The sequence below is a fragment of the Lepidochelys olivacea genome (genome assembly GCF_965140295.1).
Source record: "Lepidochelys olivacea isolate rLepOli2 genome assembly, chromosome: 9".
NCBI lineage: Eukaryota > Metazoa > Chordata > Testudines > Cheloniidae > Lepidochelys > Lepidochelys olivacea.
The window spans coordinates 103,428,079-103,443,381 of NC_140419.1; the positions used below are offsets into that span (position 1 = coordinate 103,428,079).

General features: G+C 47.9%; 1 protein-coding gene across 1 annotated transcript in view; it reads left to right on the top strand.

The window, feature by feature from the left end:
- Positions 1–14,751, top strand: part of ITGB1BP2 (integrin subunit beta 1 binding protein 2) — a 48,631-nt gene extending 33,880 nt beyond the window's left edge. The window contains exons 10-14 of the mRNA XM_084638431.1: positions 139–209; positions 660–762; positions 3,867–3,986; positions 6,694–6,756; positions 13,819–14,751. Of these exons, the coding sequence (XP_084494557.1) occupies positions 139–209; positions 660–762; positions 3,867–3,986; positions 6,694–6,756; positions 13,819–14,073 (612 nt within the window). The 3' untranslated portion in view covers positions 14,074–14,751. The remainder of the gene's footprint in view (positions 1–138; positions 210–659; positions 763–3,866; positions 3,987–6,693; positions 6,757–13,818) is intronic.
- The last annotated feature ends 552 nt before the right edge of the window (positions 14,752–15,303 follow it).

Sequence of the window (15,303 nt, forward strand, 5' to 3'; positions counted from 1 at the left end):
TCCTGGAGGACACAGTGGGGACCAGCTGCACTTTAAGCAAAGAAGAATTCTCCTCCCGCCTTCCCCTAAAGGTTCTGGTAAGGTTTCATTTTCAGCAGCATGCTGTGCTGATCATTGCCACTGCCTCTTCCCTGGCAGATCTACAAGGGGGCAGAGAATGAGACGGAGGCTTGTATTTTCCACCCAGGAGTTCCTGTCTTCCATGAGGGGTAAGAAATATCCTTTGGAACCAGGAGACTTTTATCCCCATACTTGTAAAAACTGCCTGCTCGCCTTGGACCCTAACTACAGTGGCAGACCAGTCAGCAGCACAGCAAGATTCCCCACAATGATAGACACTCACCGTGGGGGGCCCACTCAGTCCACAGCTCCTCCAAACAGATGGCCAGTTGTGTTGGTTATTTTTATCCTGTGGCCATGTGACACCCCAGCTCATGTCACACAGGCAGGCTAACAGATGGCCACATCTCTTGGTCCCTCTGAGTTTGTTCAGCCTGGAACTGTCAGTCTCATATCCCCCATGCTCAGCATCTTGAGTGCCCCAGGTCTCCCTGCCTCTCACAGCTCTAACCCTAAACCCCTAGAGTGCCCATCTTCCCTAGACTCATGTATCCCTTTCTGGCATTCCTAGATTAATTTGTTTCTTGCTCTTTCCCCAGTATGAAGTACTGGAGTTGCTGTGGCATTAAAACTACAGACTTCAGTGCGTTCCTGGAGCAAGAGGGCTGCAGCACTGGGAAACACAGCTGGCTAAAGAAGGAGGTATGCCACTGCCATAAGGCTCTTAGAGCAGTGAGCAGACAGCAAAGGAATCCTGAACTGTCACTGCTGCTCACTCTGTCCTGGTAACTGTGGCATCTGCTCATCACTGGGGCACAACAGACCAAACGAATTCTTAAAATATCACATGCAAAAAATATTATGATTGAAACCATTGTAATTCTGAGGCCTTGAGTGTGTGCATCACCACAGTCTCCTTTCCTGAGTACACAGCACAGGCAGAAACACAGATGCCTGCATTGGAGCATCAGGGTTCTAGGCAAAGGGGGAGAGTAGGCATGAAGAGTCAAATCCTGCTAGTGCTGTTTACGCAAATAATCCCTCCTTGTAGGGAGAGTGGGACTCGGCCAGGACTGCTCACTGTGCCCCTTCTTTACAGGCGTAGTGCAGACCCCAGCATGAAGAGAAATGAATGTCCTCTTCATTTTAGTCTGTCGTTTGCTGAATAAAGTATCACTTTGCCCAGTGGCAAGGACTTGGACAATATTTATACAGCACAGGGCTTTGAAGAGGGAAACCACTGTACAGGTGTTATTAGGCATTGTATGATCGCATGGGATAAGCCATATTGTAGTGCCTATGAAGAGCGGGGCCGCATGACAGTCTGTGAGGGCCTTACCTGCATTTCTGGCATTTAGCGAATGCAGCCCTTTCACCACATGCTACCGTCACATAGGTTTGTGCATATAACTTTCTTGAGGGTTTTTTAAACTGAGGATAAATTAAAACGTATTTAAAATGTATTTGAATCTCTGATCCTTTTTAAACTTTTCTTAAACTTTCCCCCCTAGTCTGAGACCAGGCCTGAGCAGCTTAGCTCAGAAGCCAGGTGTTTCAAACTGCTAGCAATAGATGCATAAAAAGAAATGCCATCTCAGCCAAACCTAATGGAAATGAGCTAAAAAGTCAGGGCATGGTAGCAAAACTAAATAGACATGACCCAGGCAGTGCAGAATATGAACAGCCTCCCCATTGGTGACCCTCCAAGGGAGGCTGAATCAATTTCAACAGGCAAGGGGACTGGGGAAGCTGCACCCAAACCTTGAAGGCACTTCCAAGCTAACACAAAGTCTGCTCTTCCTGTCAGCAAGTGCAAAGGGGTCCCCATGCCCCACCTGGACTTTCCCTTGAAGGTTTGCAGTTCAGGACTGACCAGACCCAGCCCTGCTTAGCTGTTAAAAAACCACAAGAGAGGACAAAATCAGACCAGCACAAGTCTGCCCTTTGAAATATCCTGCTATTACCTCTTAACATATACTCATCTGACTGCTACAGGGTAGTCATCTCCACTGGCATGGCTGTTTATTACTCTGCCCATTTCTAAAGCAGGCAGAAATACAGAACTGGGCCATTCTCACAGAATTGTGTCTGGTGCAACTGGTATAACACAAGACACATAACTGTCATTTCTTCTAATATTCCATGGCTACTGCACAGCTTCTGTGCAGATGGGGCAGGCTGAAAGTGCAGCTCTTGGTTTTTACACCTTAGAAAGCACTGGTGGGTGACAAATAGAAAAAGTTAAACAGGGTTAGTTAGCAAGAGTGGGGCACTGGGCCCAGTCACACTGAGTGCCAAGGCCCTGCTGCTTAGATGGGCTGGTGGGTAAGTATAAGCAGCTGTGGGCTAGGGAGGAAGGTCTCTTGGCCCAAGCCTCCCCTCCCTGGAGATTAATGTCCCCTGTGACCAGGAGAGAGAGATCAGCTAGCGGAGTGTCTGCACTGTCAAATGCCCAAAGCCTTTGCCTGGCTTTCAAAGGGAAAGGCTGAGTAGGAAATGTTTCTCTGGTTGTAACAGTTTGGGTGTGGAAGGCTCTGGCTGAGGTACAGAACAGGTTAAGAGGGACGTTTAAAACAATTGATTTGGATGTAGCATTTATGGGCCTGTTCATCTTCAAACCTTTCCTAGACAGGTAGCCTCCCACTGACCCGGACTTTGTGCATGAGGATCACACAGGCAGCTGAACTTTTCTGAATGCAGGAAAAGCCTCTCAAAATATTCCTAGCACCAAACAGTTCTGTGTTAGATACTTACCAGTGCCAGAGCCAGTCTGAGTTGAATTACACTTGCTCCCTAAGATGGCTTTGTTCAGAAGTGTTGCCCCCAAAGCCTTCTAGCCCTGGGGTGATGAGTGCCAGTATAAGGTGAGAGAGAGAGAAAATGCTCCAACCAACTTCATGGCTGGCTGGAAACAGAGGTTTAGATTTAGAGGAAGGAGAGCACTGATTGGAAGACTGAATTGTGTACCTTGGAGTCAGACCCATCTGATTCCCTGGGAAATTACTGTGGAGCTTAGGAAAACCTGATGAGGATCTTGCTGTGGAACAGGAGATGGATGGATATTAAAAGTGATGTAATTGCTTTGTTTCAGAGTAGCAGCTGTGTTAGTCTGTATCCACAAAAAATACAGGAGTACTTGTGGCACCTTAGAGACTAACAAATTTATTTGAGCATAAGCTTTCGTGAGCTACAGCTCACTTCATCGGATGCATAGAATGGAACATATAGTAAGAAGATATATATATATATACAGAGAACATGAAAAGGTGGAGTAAGATGCTAATTAATTAAGATGAGTTATTATCAGCAGGAGAAAAAAACTTTTGTAGTGATAATCAAGATGGCCCATTTAGACAGTTAACAAGAAGGTGTGAGGATACTTCACTTAGGGAAATAGATTCAATATGTGTAATGACCCAGCCACTCCCAGTCTCTGTTCAAACCCAAGTTAATGGTATCTAGTTTGCATATTAATTCAAGCTCAGCAGTTTCTCTTTGGAGTCTGTTTTTGAAGCTTTTCCCTGTCTCCTGCACACAATGGTGAGTCCCTCTTTAGTCTCATTGGGCTGCAGACTGGGTTGGAAATGGCTTTAGTCTAAATGTAAAGAACCTAGTGTTACATTTGATATGCTGGACCAGCTTGGCCTCTAGTGCTCTGCTGTGACTCTAGCCTTTAGTTAACACATCAGCCGGGAGGAATGGTGCAGGGCTCCTTGGCTAGATCTGTTTTTTCTGTAATGGGGGAGGAGATACAGACTCATGTGTGCTGGAGGCTGGCCTCAGTAACAGGCTCCTTTCCTCACCAGGATAAGAAGTTGGTTTCTTGTCGACAAGACTGGCATCAAACCAGCAGCCAAGTGGTGGTGACGATTTATGCCAAGAATCCTCTGCCAGCACTCAGCTCTGTGACAGCCAACCGCACTGTGGTATGTGGGGTCCAGGGCTAACAGACGTAGAAATGCAAAATGCTGTCCTGCTGCGTGCTAGTCTTCAAGGCCTGTGCAGGCTGTCAAAGGCAGCCAGTGCCCTTTGTATGCATGCTAATGCTCTCTAGAACAGTCGCTTAAACACCCCATTTCTAATATAGACTCTTAGGGTAGACCTTGTGCTCCTGAGAAGGAAAATGCAATTTCCCTTGGCTCTGGCCTTCTCTCTCTTCCTTCTACTACCTGCTGCAGGGAGTTGGCACCTGTTTCAATTTTTGTGGGATAACCCTGATATGAACAGGACTACCCTGCTTCTTGCTGAAGGGCTGAGACAACATCTCAGGCTGACAGTGTTCTAGCTATTGGCTGCCTTAGAGATACTGTTGCTCAGAGTATTGTTGCCCTGGCTGAGGAGTGGCTGGGCAGCAGAGGATTGCATTTGTTAATTTCTGTGGTGTGGTTCCTGAGGGCTGTCCTTTATGGAGCTGCAGCCACAGGGAGCAGTTTTGTCACTGCCTCTCGCTGTGCGAATGAAGCTGTGTGGAGAGTAGACAGGGTGTGTTAAGAATGGCCATGAGAATGCCCAACCTGGGACAGGCGAGTGGTCCCTCTAGCCCAGAATCCTGTCCAGCAGTGGCCAGTGCCAGGTGCTTCAGAGGGAATGAACAGAACAGGGCAGTTATGGATGATCCTTCCCCTGTCATCCAATCCCAGCTCCTAGCAAAGAGAGGCCTGTACTCGCAGTTGTTCAAGGTCACAAAAGTCCAGCTCACCCTGTTACATTAAATTGTTTACCAAAGTTAGAAAAAGTTGGAGACAAATAGACTGGTACAACTGGACTGTTTGCATCAAAAACAATCTGTGCTGAGGGCTCCTGGTAAAGTCATGGGTTGGTATGATGGGCTAAAAGATTCTAGAAAAGGGAAGAAATGCTTATAATTAAATTTTTTCAAAATATGTTTTGATTGGTTAATGTTAATAGGATGAGGTTGTCCCCCCTTCCTGAATATTGTTTATCGGGGGAAGAGGAGAGGGGTCATTGAAGTGGGAGCAGGGGTGGACTCAAAAGACACCTGGAACAAGGGTGAGGTGCCTTTTTATTTTATTTTTTTTATATCTATAACTAAACGCTGGCAATATTTATTGAGTAGGGTCCTGGAATCTAAGTAGCTCTGCGGCTCCTCCTTGCACAGACTAAGATTGGTTCCCTAGTTTGACAGCACAGTAGTTTTCCTATCGCAACCTGGGCTGAGCTCCTGGATGGGGTTTGGATTGTTCTTTTGCTACTGGCACTGGGAAGTCTGTCTCTCCTATTAAGTCCAGCAATAATGATATTATAACGCTGAGCCTGTTTTGACCCTCAGCATCTTTTGGTCCATTTAATGTAATCCTACAGCAACATGCTCAGTGCACTCCATCTGCGGCCTTCTCCTTTTGCACTGAGAGTGGGCTTCTGTCCCACGTGGCCATATTCTTTCCTCTGCATCACTGTGTCCTGAAACTCTTCGACCCTCTCAGCTAGTTTCCATATGAGCAGTACTGTTTTGTAAGTCCTCTGTTAGTAGTGGGGAGTCTGTTAGTAAAGCTGAAGGGTTAACCCCTGGCCACCCTGAATCAGCACAAAAATCTGGCACCGTGAGGATTAGTGACTGTGCCTTGGCATCTGTAAAATCTCCTGAAGGCTTCCGATTTAAGCCTTACTTAAGATTTTGGCTGCTGGGAAAGGTGGAGGGAGCAAAGTTAATTTGCAGTGCTTAGGTGTGGCAAGGAAAGAAATTCTTCATTTAATGGGGGGAGGGATAGCTCAGTGGTTTGAGCATTGGCCTGCTAAACCCAGGGTTGTGAGTTCAATCCTTGAGGGGGCCATTTAGGGATCTGGGGCAAAAATTGGGGATTGGTCCTGCTTCAAGCAGGGGGTTGGACTAGATGACCTCCTGAGGTCCCTTCCAACACTAACCTTCTGTGATTCTATGATAACTGCCGCATCAGCTCTAACTATGGTCTTGGCGTTGGGTGGTTTGTTAATTCAGTATTATTACAATTCCTCCACAAAGGTCTTTGATAACTTTGAGTTAAGAGCATTAGGCTCCATATCCCATTGCTGCAATCTGTAAATAACAAGACAATAAGCAATTACATAATTCAGCATCTGTCTAATTATCACACATTGGGTCCCCTTCTCAGCCTCTCCTCCTTCTGCAGAACACACAAGTGGGGGTTAGATGCTGCAGGGCCTGGGAGCTGAGGGTGAGGAGTTTGACTTTTCCTATAGAGCTTCAAGATAGGCAGGAGATGGATTATCAGATCATTACTACAGAGGCCTGAAATGGGGTGGGGTGGGGGCACTGTCCTGTGGGGGGACACACACCACAGTATCAGGCTGCTTAGTCTCAATACTTAGTCCTGCCTCAGTGCAGGGGAATGGACTAGATCAGTGCTTCTCAAGCTATTTGATGTAGGGGACTAGCAATTTCTTTTTCCAAAGTGCGCGCAGGCCGGCAGCCAATGGAGTAGCACTGGACTAGATGATCTATTGAGGTCGCTTCCAGTCTACATTTCTATGATTCTGTGCAGCTACGGTATCCCAAAAAGCGTATCCTAGAGGTGACACCTTTCGCTTGCTGTGTGGCTTTGATGCTCACTCACTCACCAGCTCTGCAGAGTTGGTCCTTCTGTACTTGCTAAGAGACTTCTTTCTTTCTTTCAGATTGATGTCCATATCATGTTCGAAGGTGACAAGGTTTTCCAGGCAAAGCTGGATCTCTGGGGGGTAAGATTTCTGTTTATCTTGGTTCTCTTATTCCAGCAAGCTGTGGATGGAAAGGGACGGAAACTGGGCTCAGGTGCCAAGATGTAAATTAACAGATCCCAAGGCCAGAAGGGACCCTTGTGATCATCTAGTTTGACCTCTGGTGTAACACAAGTCATAGAACTGCCACAAGATAATTCCTAGAGCAGAGCTTTTAGGAAAACATTCAATCTTGATTTAAACGTAGCCTGTGATGGAGAAGCCGCCACGATCCTTGATAAATTGTTCCAACTGTTAATTGCCTTCACTGTTAAAAATTCACACCTTACTTACAGTCTGAATGAGTCTTGCTTCAACTTGCAGCCATGGGAGCCTGTCAGCCCTTTCTCTGCTGGACTGACGAGCCCATTAACAAATATTTGTTCCCCATAGAATATTAGGGGTGGAAGATTCCTCAGGAGGTCATCTAGTTCAATCCCCTGCTGAAAGCAGGACCAACACCAACTAAATCATCCCAGCCAGGGCTTTGTCAAGCTGGGCCTTAAAAACCTCTAAGAATGGAGATTCCACCACCTCCCTAGGTAATGCATTCCAGTGCTTCACCACCCTCCTACTGAAATAGTGTTTCCTAATATCCAACCTAGACCTCCCCCACTTCAACTTGAGACCATTACTCCTTGTTCTGTCATCTGCTACCACTGAGAACAGCCGAGCTCCATCCTCTTTGGAACCGCCCTTCAGGTACTTGAAGGCTGCTATCAAATCCCCCCTCACTCGTCTCTTCTGCAGACTAAATAAGCCCAGTTCCCTCAGCCTCTCCTCCTAAGTCATGTGTCCCAGCCCGCTAATAATTTCGTTGCCCTCCGCTGGACTCTCTCCAATTTGTGCACATCCCTTCTGTAGTGGGGGGACCAAAACTGGACACAATACTCCAGGTGTGGCCTCACCAGTGCTGAATAGAGGGGAATAATCACTTCCCTCGATCTTCTGGCAATGCTCCTGCTAATACAGCCCAATATGCCATTGGCCTTCTTGGCAACAAGGGCACATTGCTGACTCATATCCAGCTTCTCATCCACTGTAATCCCTAGGTCCTTTTCTGCAGAACTGCTGCTTAGCCAGTTGGTCCCCAGCCTGTAGCGGTGCATGGGATTCTTCCTTCCTAAGTGCAAGGACCATGTGGATGCTTATGTAACCCACACACATCATGGGTGTGGTGTTCTGTCCCATCTGGTGGCCTCGAGACCACTTAGAGAGAGAGGTAAAATGAGTCTGCTCTACAGCCTTAGCTAAGAGCCAGTTGGCTTTTAGCTCATGCAGTAGAGGCTCATGTACTAGGCACCAGAGGTCCCAGATTCGATCCAGCCTGCCGACGACTGGGGTGGGTTGGTGTTACGGTTATAGACTGTGATCAAGTCACCCCTTAACCTTTTCTTTAAGCTAAACAAGCTGAGCTCACTCTCAGGCATGTTTTCTAATCCTTTAATGATTCTTGTGGCCCCTCTGATTTAGCAGCATTCTTGAACTGTGGACACCTGTACTGGACAAAGAGTGGTCAGTGCTCTTGGGGAAGCATCGCAAGTACAAACGTGAACTCTCCAGAGCCCCTAGTGCTGGCTTGGACTGGGCTGGCATCCCAGAATCTTACCCTGGACCTTCTCATAGGGCAAGGGGACATCACTTTGTCAAGGTTTGAACCTCTCCAGCATACCCCCTTGTGGCCCTGCCAGTGCACTCTGCGCCCCCATCAGGTTCTTTCAGTCAATTACCAGACCTAAGCTGGCTCCAGAACATGCACCCACTTCATGGGGACTGCCTCATTCAGTTGTTTATAGAGGTAACTTGCTGTGTTAGTTGCCCCAGGTCACCCTGCTCTGTGTCCCTATAAGAGTCCTGGTCAGCTCTTTGTCCCAGATCAGGAGACACCCCTCACCCCATTCACCTTCCTGGAGCTGGGTCGTGCTTCAGACAGTCCCTGTCTCTCCTTCTGGCAGAACCCCAGTTCTCTGCCTTGGGCTGGGCTGTAATTTAGCCAGCTGTAGAGCCTTAGCCAGCTTCTCCTTCAAGTGGCCACTTTCGCCTCAACGACTCCCCAGGCTTGGAGGATCCAGCTGATCACCTTCCCCTGCTGGTGCCTTCTCTCTGCTAACTCGGCCCTGAAGGAGGCTTCTTACTCCTTGCAGCTCTGCAGACAGCTGCCATCAGCCAGCTTTATTACTCCTCTGGAACAGCAGCTCCAGAGCAACCTTGCTGGGCACCTTGCCCCTTGCTGCAGGGACCGCACAGGAGTTAGCGGCACGCCTTGATGTCTTCTCTCGTGGAACCCTTATGTAGCCATTCCAGTAACTCACCCCCTTCCTGTCCTCTGATGGGCCTTTATAGCCCCTGGTTTAACTCCAACCAACCAGACTGGCTTCACTGGCCACTGCTGCTCTGACACTAGGGACCTAGACCAGCTCTGCTTATTGGTCAGCTACCTTGTGGCACACTTGTTCCTGGGCCGTAATGGTGCCCAAGAGCTGAGCCCAGTTCCATCCCAGCTTGAGCCCATCTCTCGTGGAGCCAGAGGAGACCCTGTTCCATTCAGATATTGATATTTCATTTTCTTTTCATTTGTAGCTGGAGGGATGTGGGCAGCTGGAAGTGTTGTGCTAGCTGAGGCAGTTTGGGTTTCCTGGAAGAGGTTTCTGAGCTGACATTTTATAGAGTTCCAGGAGGACTTTTATTGCTATCATTTATAAAGTGTTTAGAAGCATGCTGGGTGGCTCACAGAAACAAGTAAAGAGCGAGACCATGCCCCAAAAGAGCTTATATGCCAACTTTAAAAAAAGAATGTTAAGATTCCAAAGTCAAGCATTTAAAAGTTATGAAATGCTAGAGTTAAGGATGCCTGTGCAACCTTATCTGAGCCCTCTTGGGGTGCACACATTATGAAACAGTCTTAATTACACGATCACATACTGCTTTTTCCCACAAGGTTCCTGCCTCATTCAGTGCACAGAAGGATGGCTGGTGTTCATTCAGCAGTTTTTCTCCACATTGTCTAATGTGTGACCCCAGGCCTTATTTACAGCACACTATTCAAACTCTGCTCCGAATAAAATTTAATTTCCTCATAGACTTTTCTATGGCACTCATCACTGTAGTATCTACCGAACTCCGATTCATCCCGGAAGCAATCTATTTTCCATCAAAGCATGTTCAGTGGCATCAAATATGCTATACTTATGGCATCCCACATCAGCCTTTCCAACAATTTTGCCTGGGATCAATGTTTGGCTAAGTGGCCTATAGTTATCCAGGTCATCTTCTTATTTATGCTTTTTAAATATTGGCACAATATTAGCATTTTCGCAGTCTTCTGAAACTTTCCCAGTGTTCCAAAATGTGTTAAAAATCAACATTAATAATGCCGAGAGCTCCTTGGCTATATTGTTTAATAGTCCTGAGTTTAAGTTATCCGGTCCTGATGGCTTTAGAGAGTTTAACTTTGACTAGGTGCATCCTCTACACAGAATGTCATGGGTGATATGGAAAAAATACTAGCGACCATGTAATTAGAGGCTGTATCATGGTGCATCCACATAAAGGGGGCCAAATTAAAGGTGCACTGGCAGCCTTATTTCTAGCATTTCCGAACTTTGGAACGCTTGACTTTGACTTTGCAATCTTAGCATTCCGCTAACACTGTTTTTGTGCCTAATTTGCTGGAGGGCCACACACTTTGTAGTATCTGTAGGCTGAGCATGAGCACAGTGTATACAACAGGAGTTCCCTGTCTTCCTCCATTCCCTACAAGCTCCCTGTGGGCCACCCTCCCATCCCCCAGTGTTTCAGGGACCCACGGCAATGCTTCCCCCCCATCATGTCTGGGGCTTTCGTGTCTCCCATTCTCCCCTTCACCACATACCAAGGATTCTGTGTCCCTCCTCTTATGCCCCATTCCCCCATGTCAGGAACTCTTGGTATCCCCCAGCTTTCCTTTCCCCCATACCATGGTCTCCCAATTCTCCCCCCATGCCAAGGACTCTGGGTGGCCCCTTTACCTGTCCTGCAAGGGATTCAGTGTGCCCCCTTGCCAGGATACCCTCTTCTTCCCCTCCACCCCTCATTACTTTTCTCCTGTCTGAAGAGAGAAATCACTAAGGCTGTCTCCATTTTAAACCCATGTTGGGCCGGTGAGCAGAGCTGACTTGTGGGGGGGGGGCGGTGTTATGCTGGAGAAGGGGTTAATGGCTGCCAGCAACCAGGTCTGTGATCTGGAGACAACTGCATGTTAGGTTGAAGCTGATGCTTTACTACCCAGATGCAAGGGCCTCCATGTGTCCTCCATATCCCCCTTCTGGCTCCTTGCCCAGCCAGTCCCATTTCCCCCAACAATCCAGGCTCTCATCTGATTTCAGGATCCACATACACACACACTCCCTGGCTTAGTCTCCTTCCCCAGCCAATTCCAGTATCCCCTCCCATTCCTCATCCAGTCTATCTCCCCCCCACACACACTGGCTCCCAGTTCTGTCCCCATCCCCCACTGGCTCCCACTCTCCTGGGCTAGCCATGCCCAGTCTCACCCCTAGCTCCCAGTCCAAGGTGCCTTGGCCCAATCTACTCTCTCCTCCTTCAGTCCGACTACCCCACCTTCAGGCCTTCTCTTGTCCCCTCTGCATTTGAGTCTGACTGCTTTCTCCTTCACTGTCTGGGATTGCGAGCGAGAGAGAGAGAGAGCATCCTCATGCTCTCAGTTCTCAGGCTGAGCTCCAGATTGGCCCACAACAGCAGGGAGTAGCAATTGCAGGGAATGTCCTGCTCAGTCCCTGCCTCAGTGCAGTTAATTTTCAGTTCATTTAACTGCCAAATGCTAGCAAGTCTCTGCTGAGCACCTGCAGACTGAGATGCTTTCAAAGACACAGACGTTGGCCAAATGTGGGCATGTTTTCCTAGGAACTGCAAAAGGCACATCCCTCACACCAGGGTAACCCTTCTGCCCTGCTCCAAGTCCGTCCCTGCAGAGATGTGTTTGCAGTTCTCAACCAAAGAGCTGTATGAATGTTTTTAACCTGGGCAAAACGACATATATTTTCCCTTAGCTCATTCTAAGAACATTTTTTGCTGAAACTTTAAACAAACAACCAAAAATCAGCCAGAGGCAGACTCTTGGCAGAAAACATTTCAGCCCAAATGGTTATAATTAGGCAAAGTTACATACAGCTGAAAACAGGGTCTTATGCCGGGGAGTGTTGGTCAATCTTACGTATAGCCAGCACGTTCAGTTCTGCCTGTAATTCAGACAGTGAATAACAAGTAAAAGGCCACAGAGTGGCTGAGTGCAACAGTGAGGCCTGTGGCGACTCCATTTACATGTGTCTTGGTGTGCTGTAACAGGTTTATCTCTTCTCTGTGCAATCATACAGCATCCTTGGTCACCCAGTCTCCTCCTGTATCGAACAGACTGCCTGCATGCCCACTAACCTGCCATGCATTTCAGCCAGGATGCGATTTTGCTCATAATTCACAGCATTCCTACTGTACTTTTACAATTAGTAAGTAACTAATCCTTGGGCAGGTCTGTCATTCCTCCTCTTGTGCAGTGTTGGACGCTGAAGCACAGGGCAGTGACGTGACTTACCCAAGGTAACATGGTGAGTCTAGTACTGCCAGGATTAGACTCGGGACCTCCTGACTCCCAGTTCTGTGCTCAATCCTCGAGACCAGGCTGCCTCCCTATTCTACTAATGTGTAGCCTAAACATTCTCTTTGGTAGCTTTGGTAACTTCTTGCCTCCGGCCCTCCCACCCCACTATCTCCTGAGTAGGTAGAGCAGGGATGGGCAAACTTTTGGCCCGAGGGCCACATCTGGGTATGGAAATTATATGGCGGCCCATGACTGCTCATGAAATTGGGGTTGGGGTGCAGGAGGGGGTGAGCGAGGGCCTTGGGGGGCGGGAGGAGGATCAGGACTGGGGCACAGGGTGGGGCACTGGAGGGGGTCAGGGGTGCAGGCTCCGGGTGGCACTTACCTCAAGCAGCTCCCGGAAGCAGCGGCATGTCCCTCTCCAGCTTCTACACAGGGGCGCGGCCAGGCGGCTCTGCGCATAGCCCTGTCCACAGGCGCTGCCCCTGCAGCTCCCTTTGGCTGCAGTTGCTGGCCAATGGGAGCTGCAGGCGTGGTGCTTGAGGAGGGGGAAGCGTGCAGAGCACCCTGGCTGCTCCTATGCGTAGGAGCCAGAGAGGGGATATGCTGCTGCTTCCGGGAGCCGTGGGAAGCCATGGGACTCGTGGAGCGGGGCAAGTCCCGGAGCCGGCTCCCTGGCAGGAGCTCAAGGGCCAGATTAAAATGTCTGAAGGGCCGGATGCGGCCCCCCGGGCCGTAGTTTGCCCACTCCTGAGGTAGAGGGAGGAATAATACTCTCATTGCCTTGGTGCATTTCCTATCCCTACCCTTCACTCCATTCTCCTGTAGCATCTCGTCCCTGACCTTTTTTGCCTATAACTATAGTTCCTCTCGTTTTGCTGTGTCTCTCCTCAGCTGTGTGCCACGTCTCTGCACCCCAGCATCCTGGGGCACCCAGGAGGGACTCCTATCTCTCTGCATGGCACCCTGGAGGCCCTCAATCCCTGTAAATGGAATCCAGTTGGTTAGGCCAATCACTGCAATGCAGTCATTGCCCTCCCTGACTTTACCCATGATCCCTCTCTTCTAGTAGCGGAGAAGAGTACTGGCTTTGCTGTAGTGGAGGCTTGGAAGTTCTGGGTAGTTTCTCTCAGTTGCTACGTGTGCTTTCCGTTCCCTCTCCACTGGTAACCTTCCACCTTTTCCTGTGTGGGTGACTTAAGACTCATGGTGATCAGCCCCCCACAATGAAGCAACAGAAAATCCTTGAGGAACCATGGTGTTAGTGTCCCAGGTACTGGACTCCATGCACATGCTTTGGTTTTCATTCTGCTTTACCTCCTCTTTACACTGACTTCTTGCTTCTACAGGAAAGCATCATGGGCACATATAATGGCTAATACTAAATGTCTGGCCAGCGAGTGTGTCTGATGAATGCTTACCATGACATGCCTGCCCCATTCTCACTCTAGGTCATTGATGTACAGAAGAGCTTTGTAAACATGGTGCCCACGAAAGTGGAAATCGCCCTGCGAAAGACCAGCCCCATGACCTGGGCCAAACTGGAGCATCTCCAGAGCAGCTCTCAGCCCAGACAAGACCAGACTGAGAAAGATCCTATGGATGCTGAGGACCCCGAAGGAGAGCAATGGGAGGAGTCAGATGACAGCTTGAGCTGGTCAGAGGAGGGAGATGAGGAGGGGGAGGAAGGAGCAGTAAGCAAATGACATTCATGTAGCATCTTCAAAAGAGAGATTGAAGCCTCTTTCTTTCAAAGACAAGCACATGGGACCCCAGAACCATCTGCAGGTGAGCAGATTGAATTATCTGGAGACTGAGGGCCAGCTCTGAATTTAAAGCTGCTAGAGACACTGCCTCCCAAGTGTAAAGAGTTCAGCTCACCTATGTCTCTCTGGCATTGTCTACAGTGGGATATTTCTTGTACACTTAGGAGGAAGTTAAATAGCAGCTACTAAAGTTTGACATTTTTAAATCAGCATCCAGGTGTTTTAAAAGAACTGGCTGAGGACCTCACTGGACTGTTAATGTTAATTTTCATTAAGTCCTGAAACACTGGGGAAGTTCCTAAATGCTGGAAGAAAGCTAATGTTGTGCCAGTATCCACAAGGGTAAACCATATAACCTGGGTAATTATGGGCCTGCCAGTATGACATTGATCCTAGGAAAGATAAGGGAGCGGCTGATGTGGGACTTTATTAATAAAAAATTAAAGGAGAGTAATATAATGAATGCCAATCAGCATGGGTTTATGGAAAATAGATCCTGTCAAGACTAATTTGATATCTTTCTTGAATGAGATTACAAGTTTTGTTGATAAAGGTAATAGTGTACCACATAACAACATTTTGATTAAAAAATTGGAATGATATTAAGAGAGCACACATTAAACGGATTAAAAGCTAGCTAACTGATAAGTCTCAACATTTAATTATAAATGGAGAATCATCATTCAACAGGTGTGTTTCTAGTGGGGTCCTACAAAGATCAGTGTTTGGCCCTATACAATTTAATATCTTTATTAATGACATGGCAGAAAACATAAAATCATCATTGATAAAGTTTGTGAATGACCCAAAAATTGGGGGTGGTAGTCAATAACGAAAAGGAGAGGTCACTGATACAGAGTAATCTGCATCACTTGGTAAACTGGGTGCAAGCAAATGATATGTATTTTAATATTCATAGATTCCATGTCCAGAAGGAACCACTGTGATAATCTAATCTGACCTCCTGTCTAACACAGCACATGGAACTGCCCCAAAATAATTCCAAGAGCAGAGCTTTCAGAAAGCCATCCAACATAGCTAAATGTAAATGTAGACAGCTAGGAACAAAGACTCAAGACCAAACTGACACAATGGGGGACTCTATCATGGGAAGCAGTGACTGTAAGAAATATTGGTGGGGGTGGGGGGTCATGGTGGCTAATCAGCTGG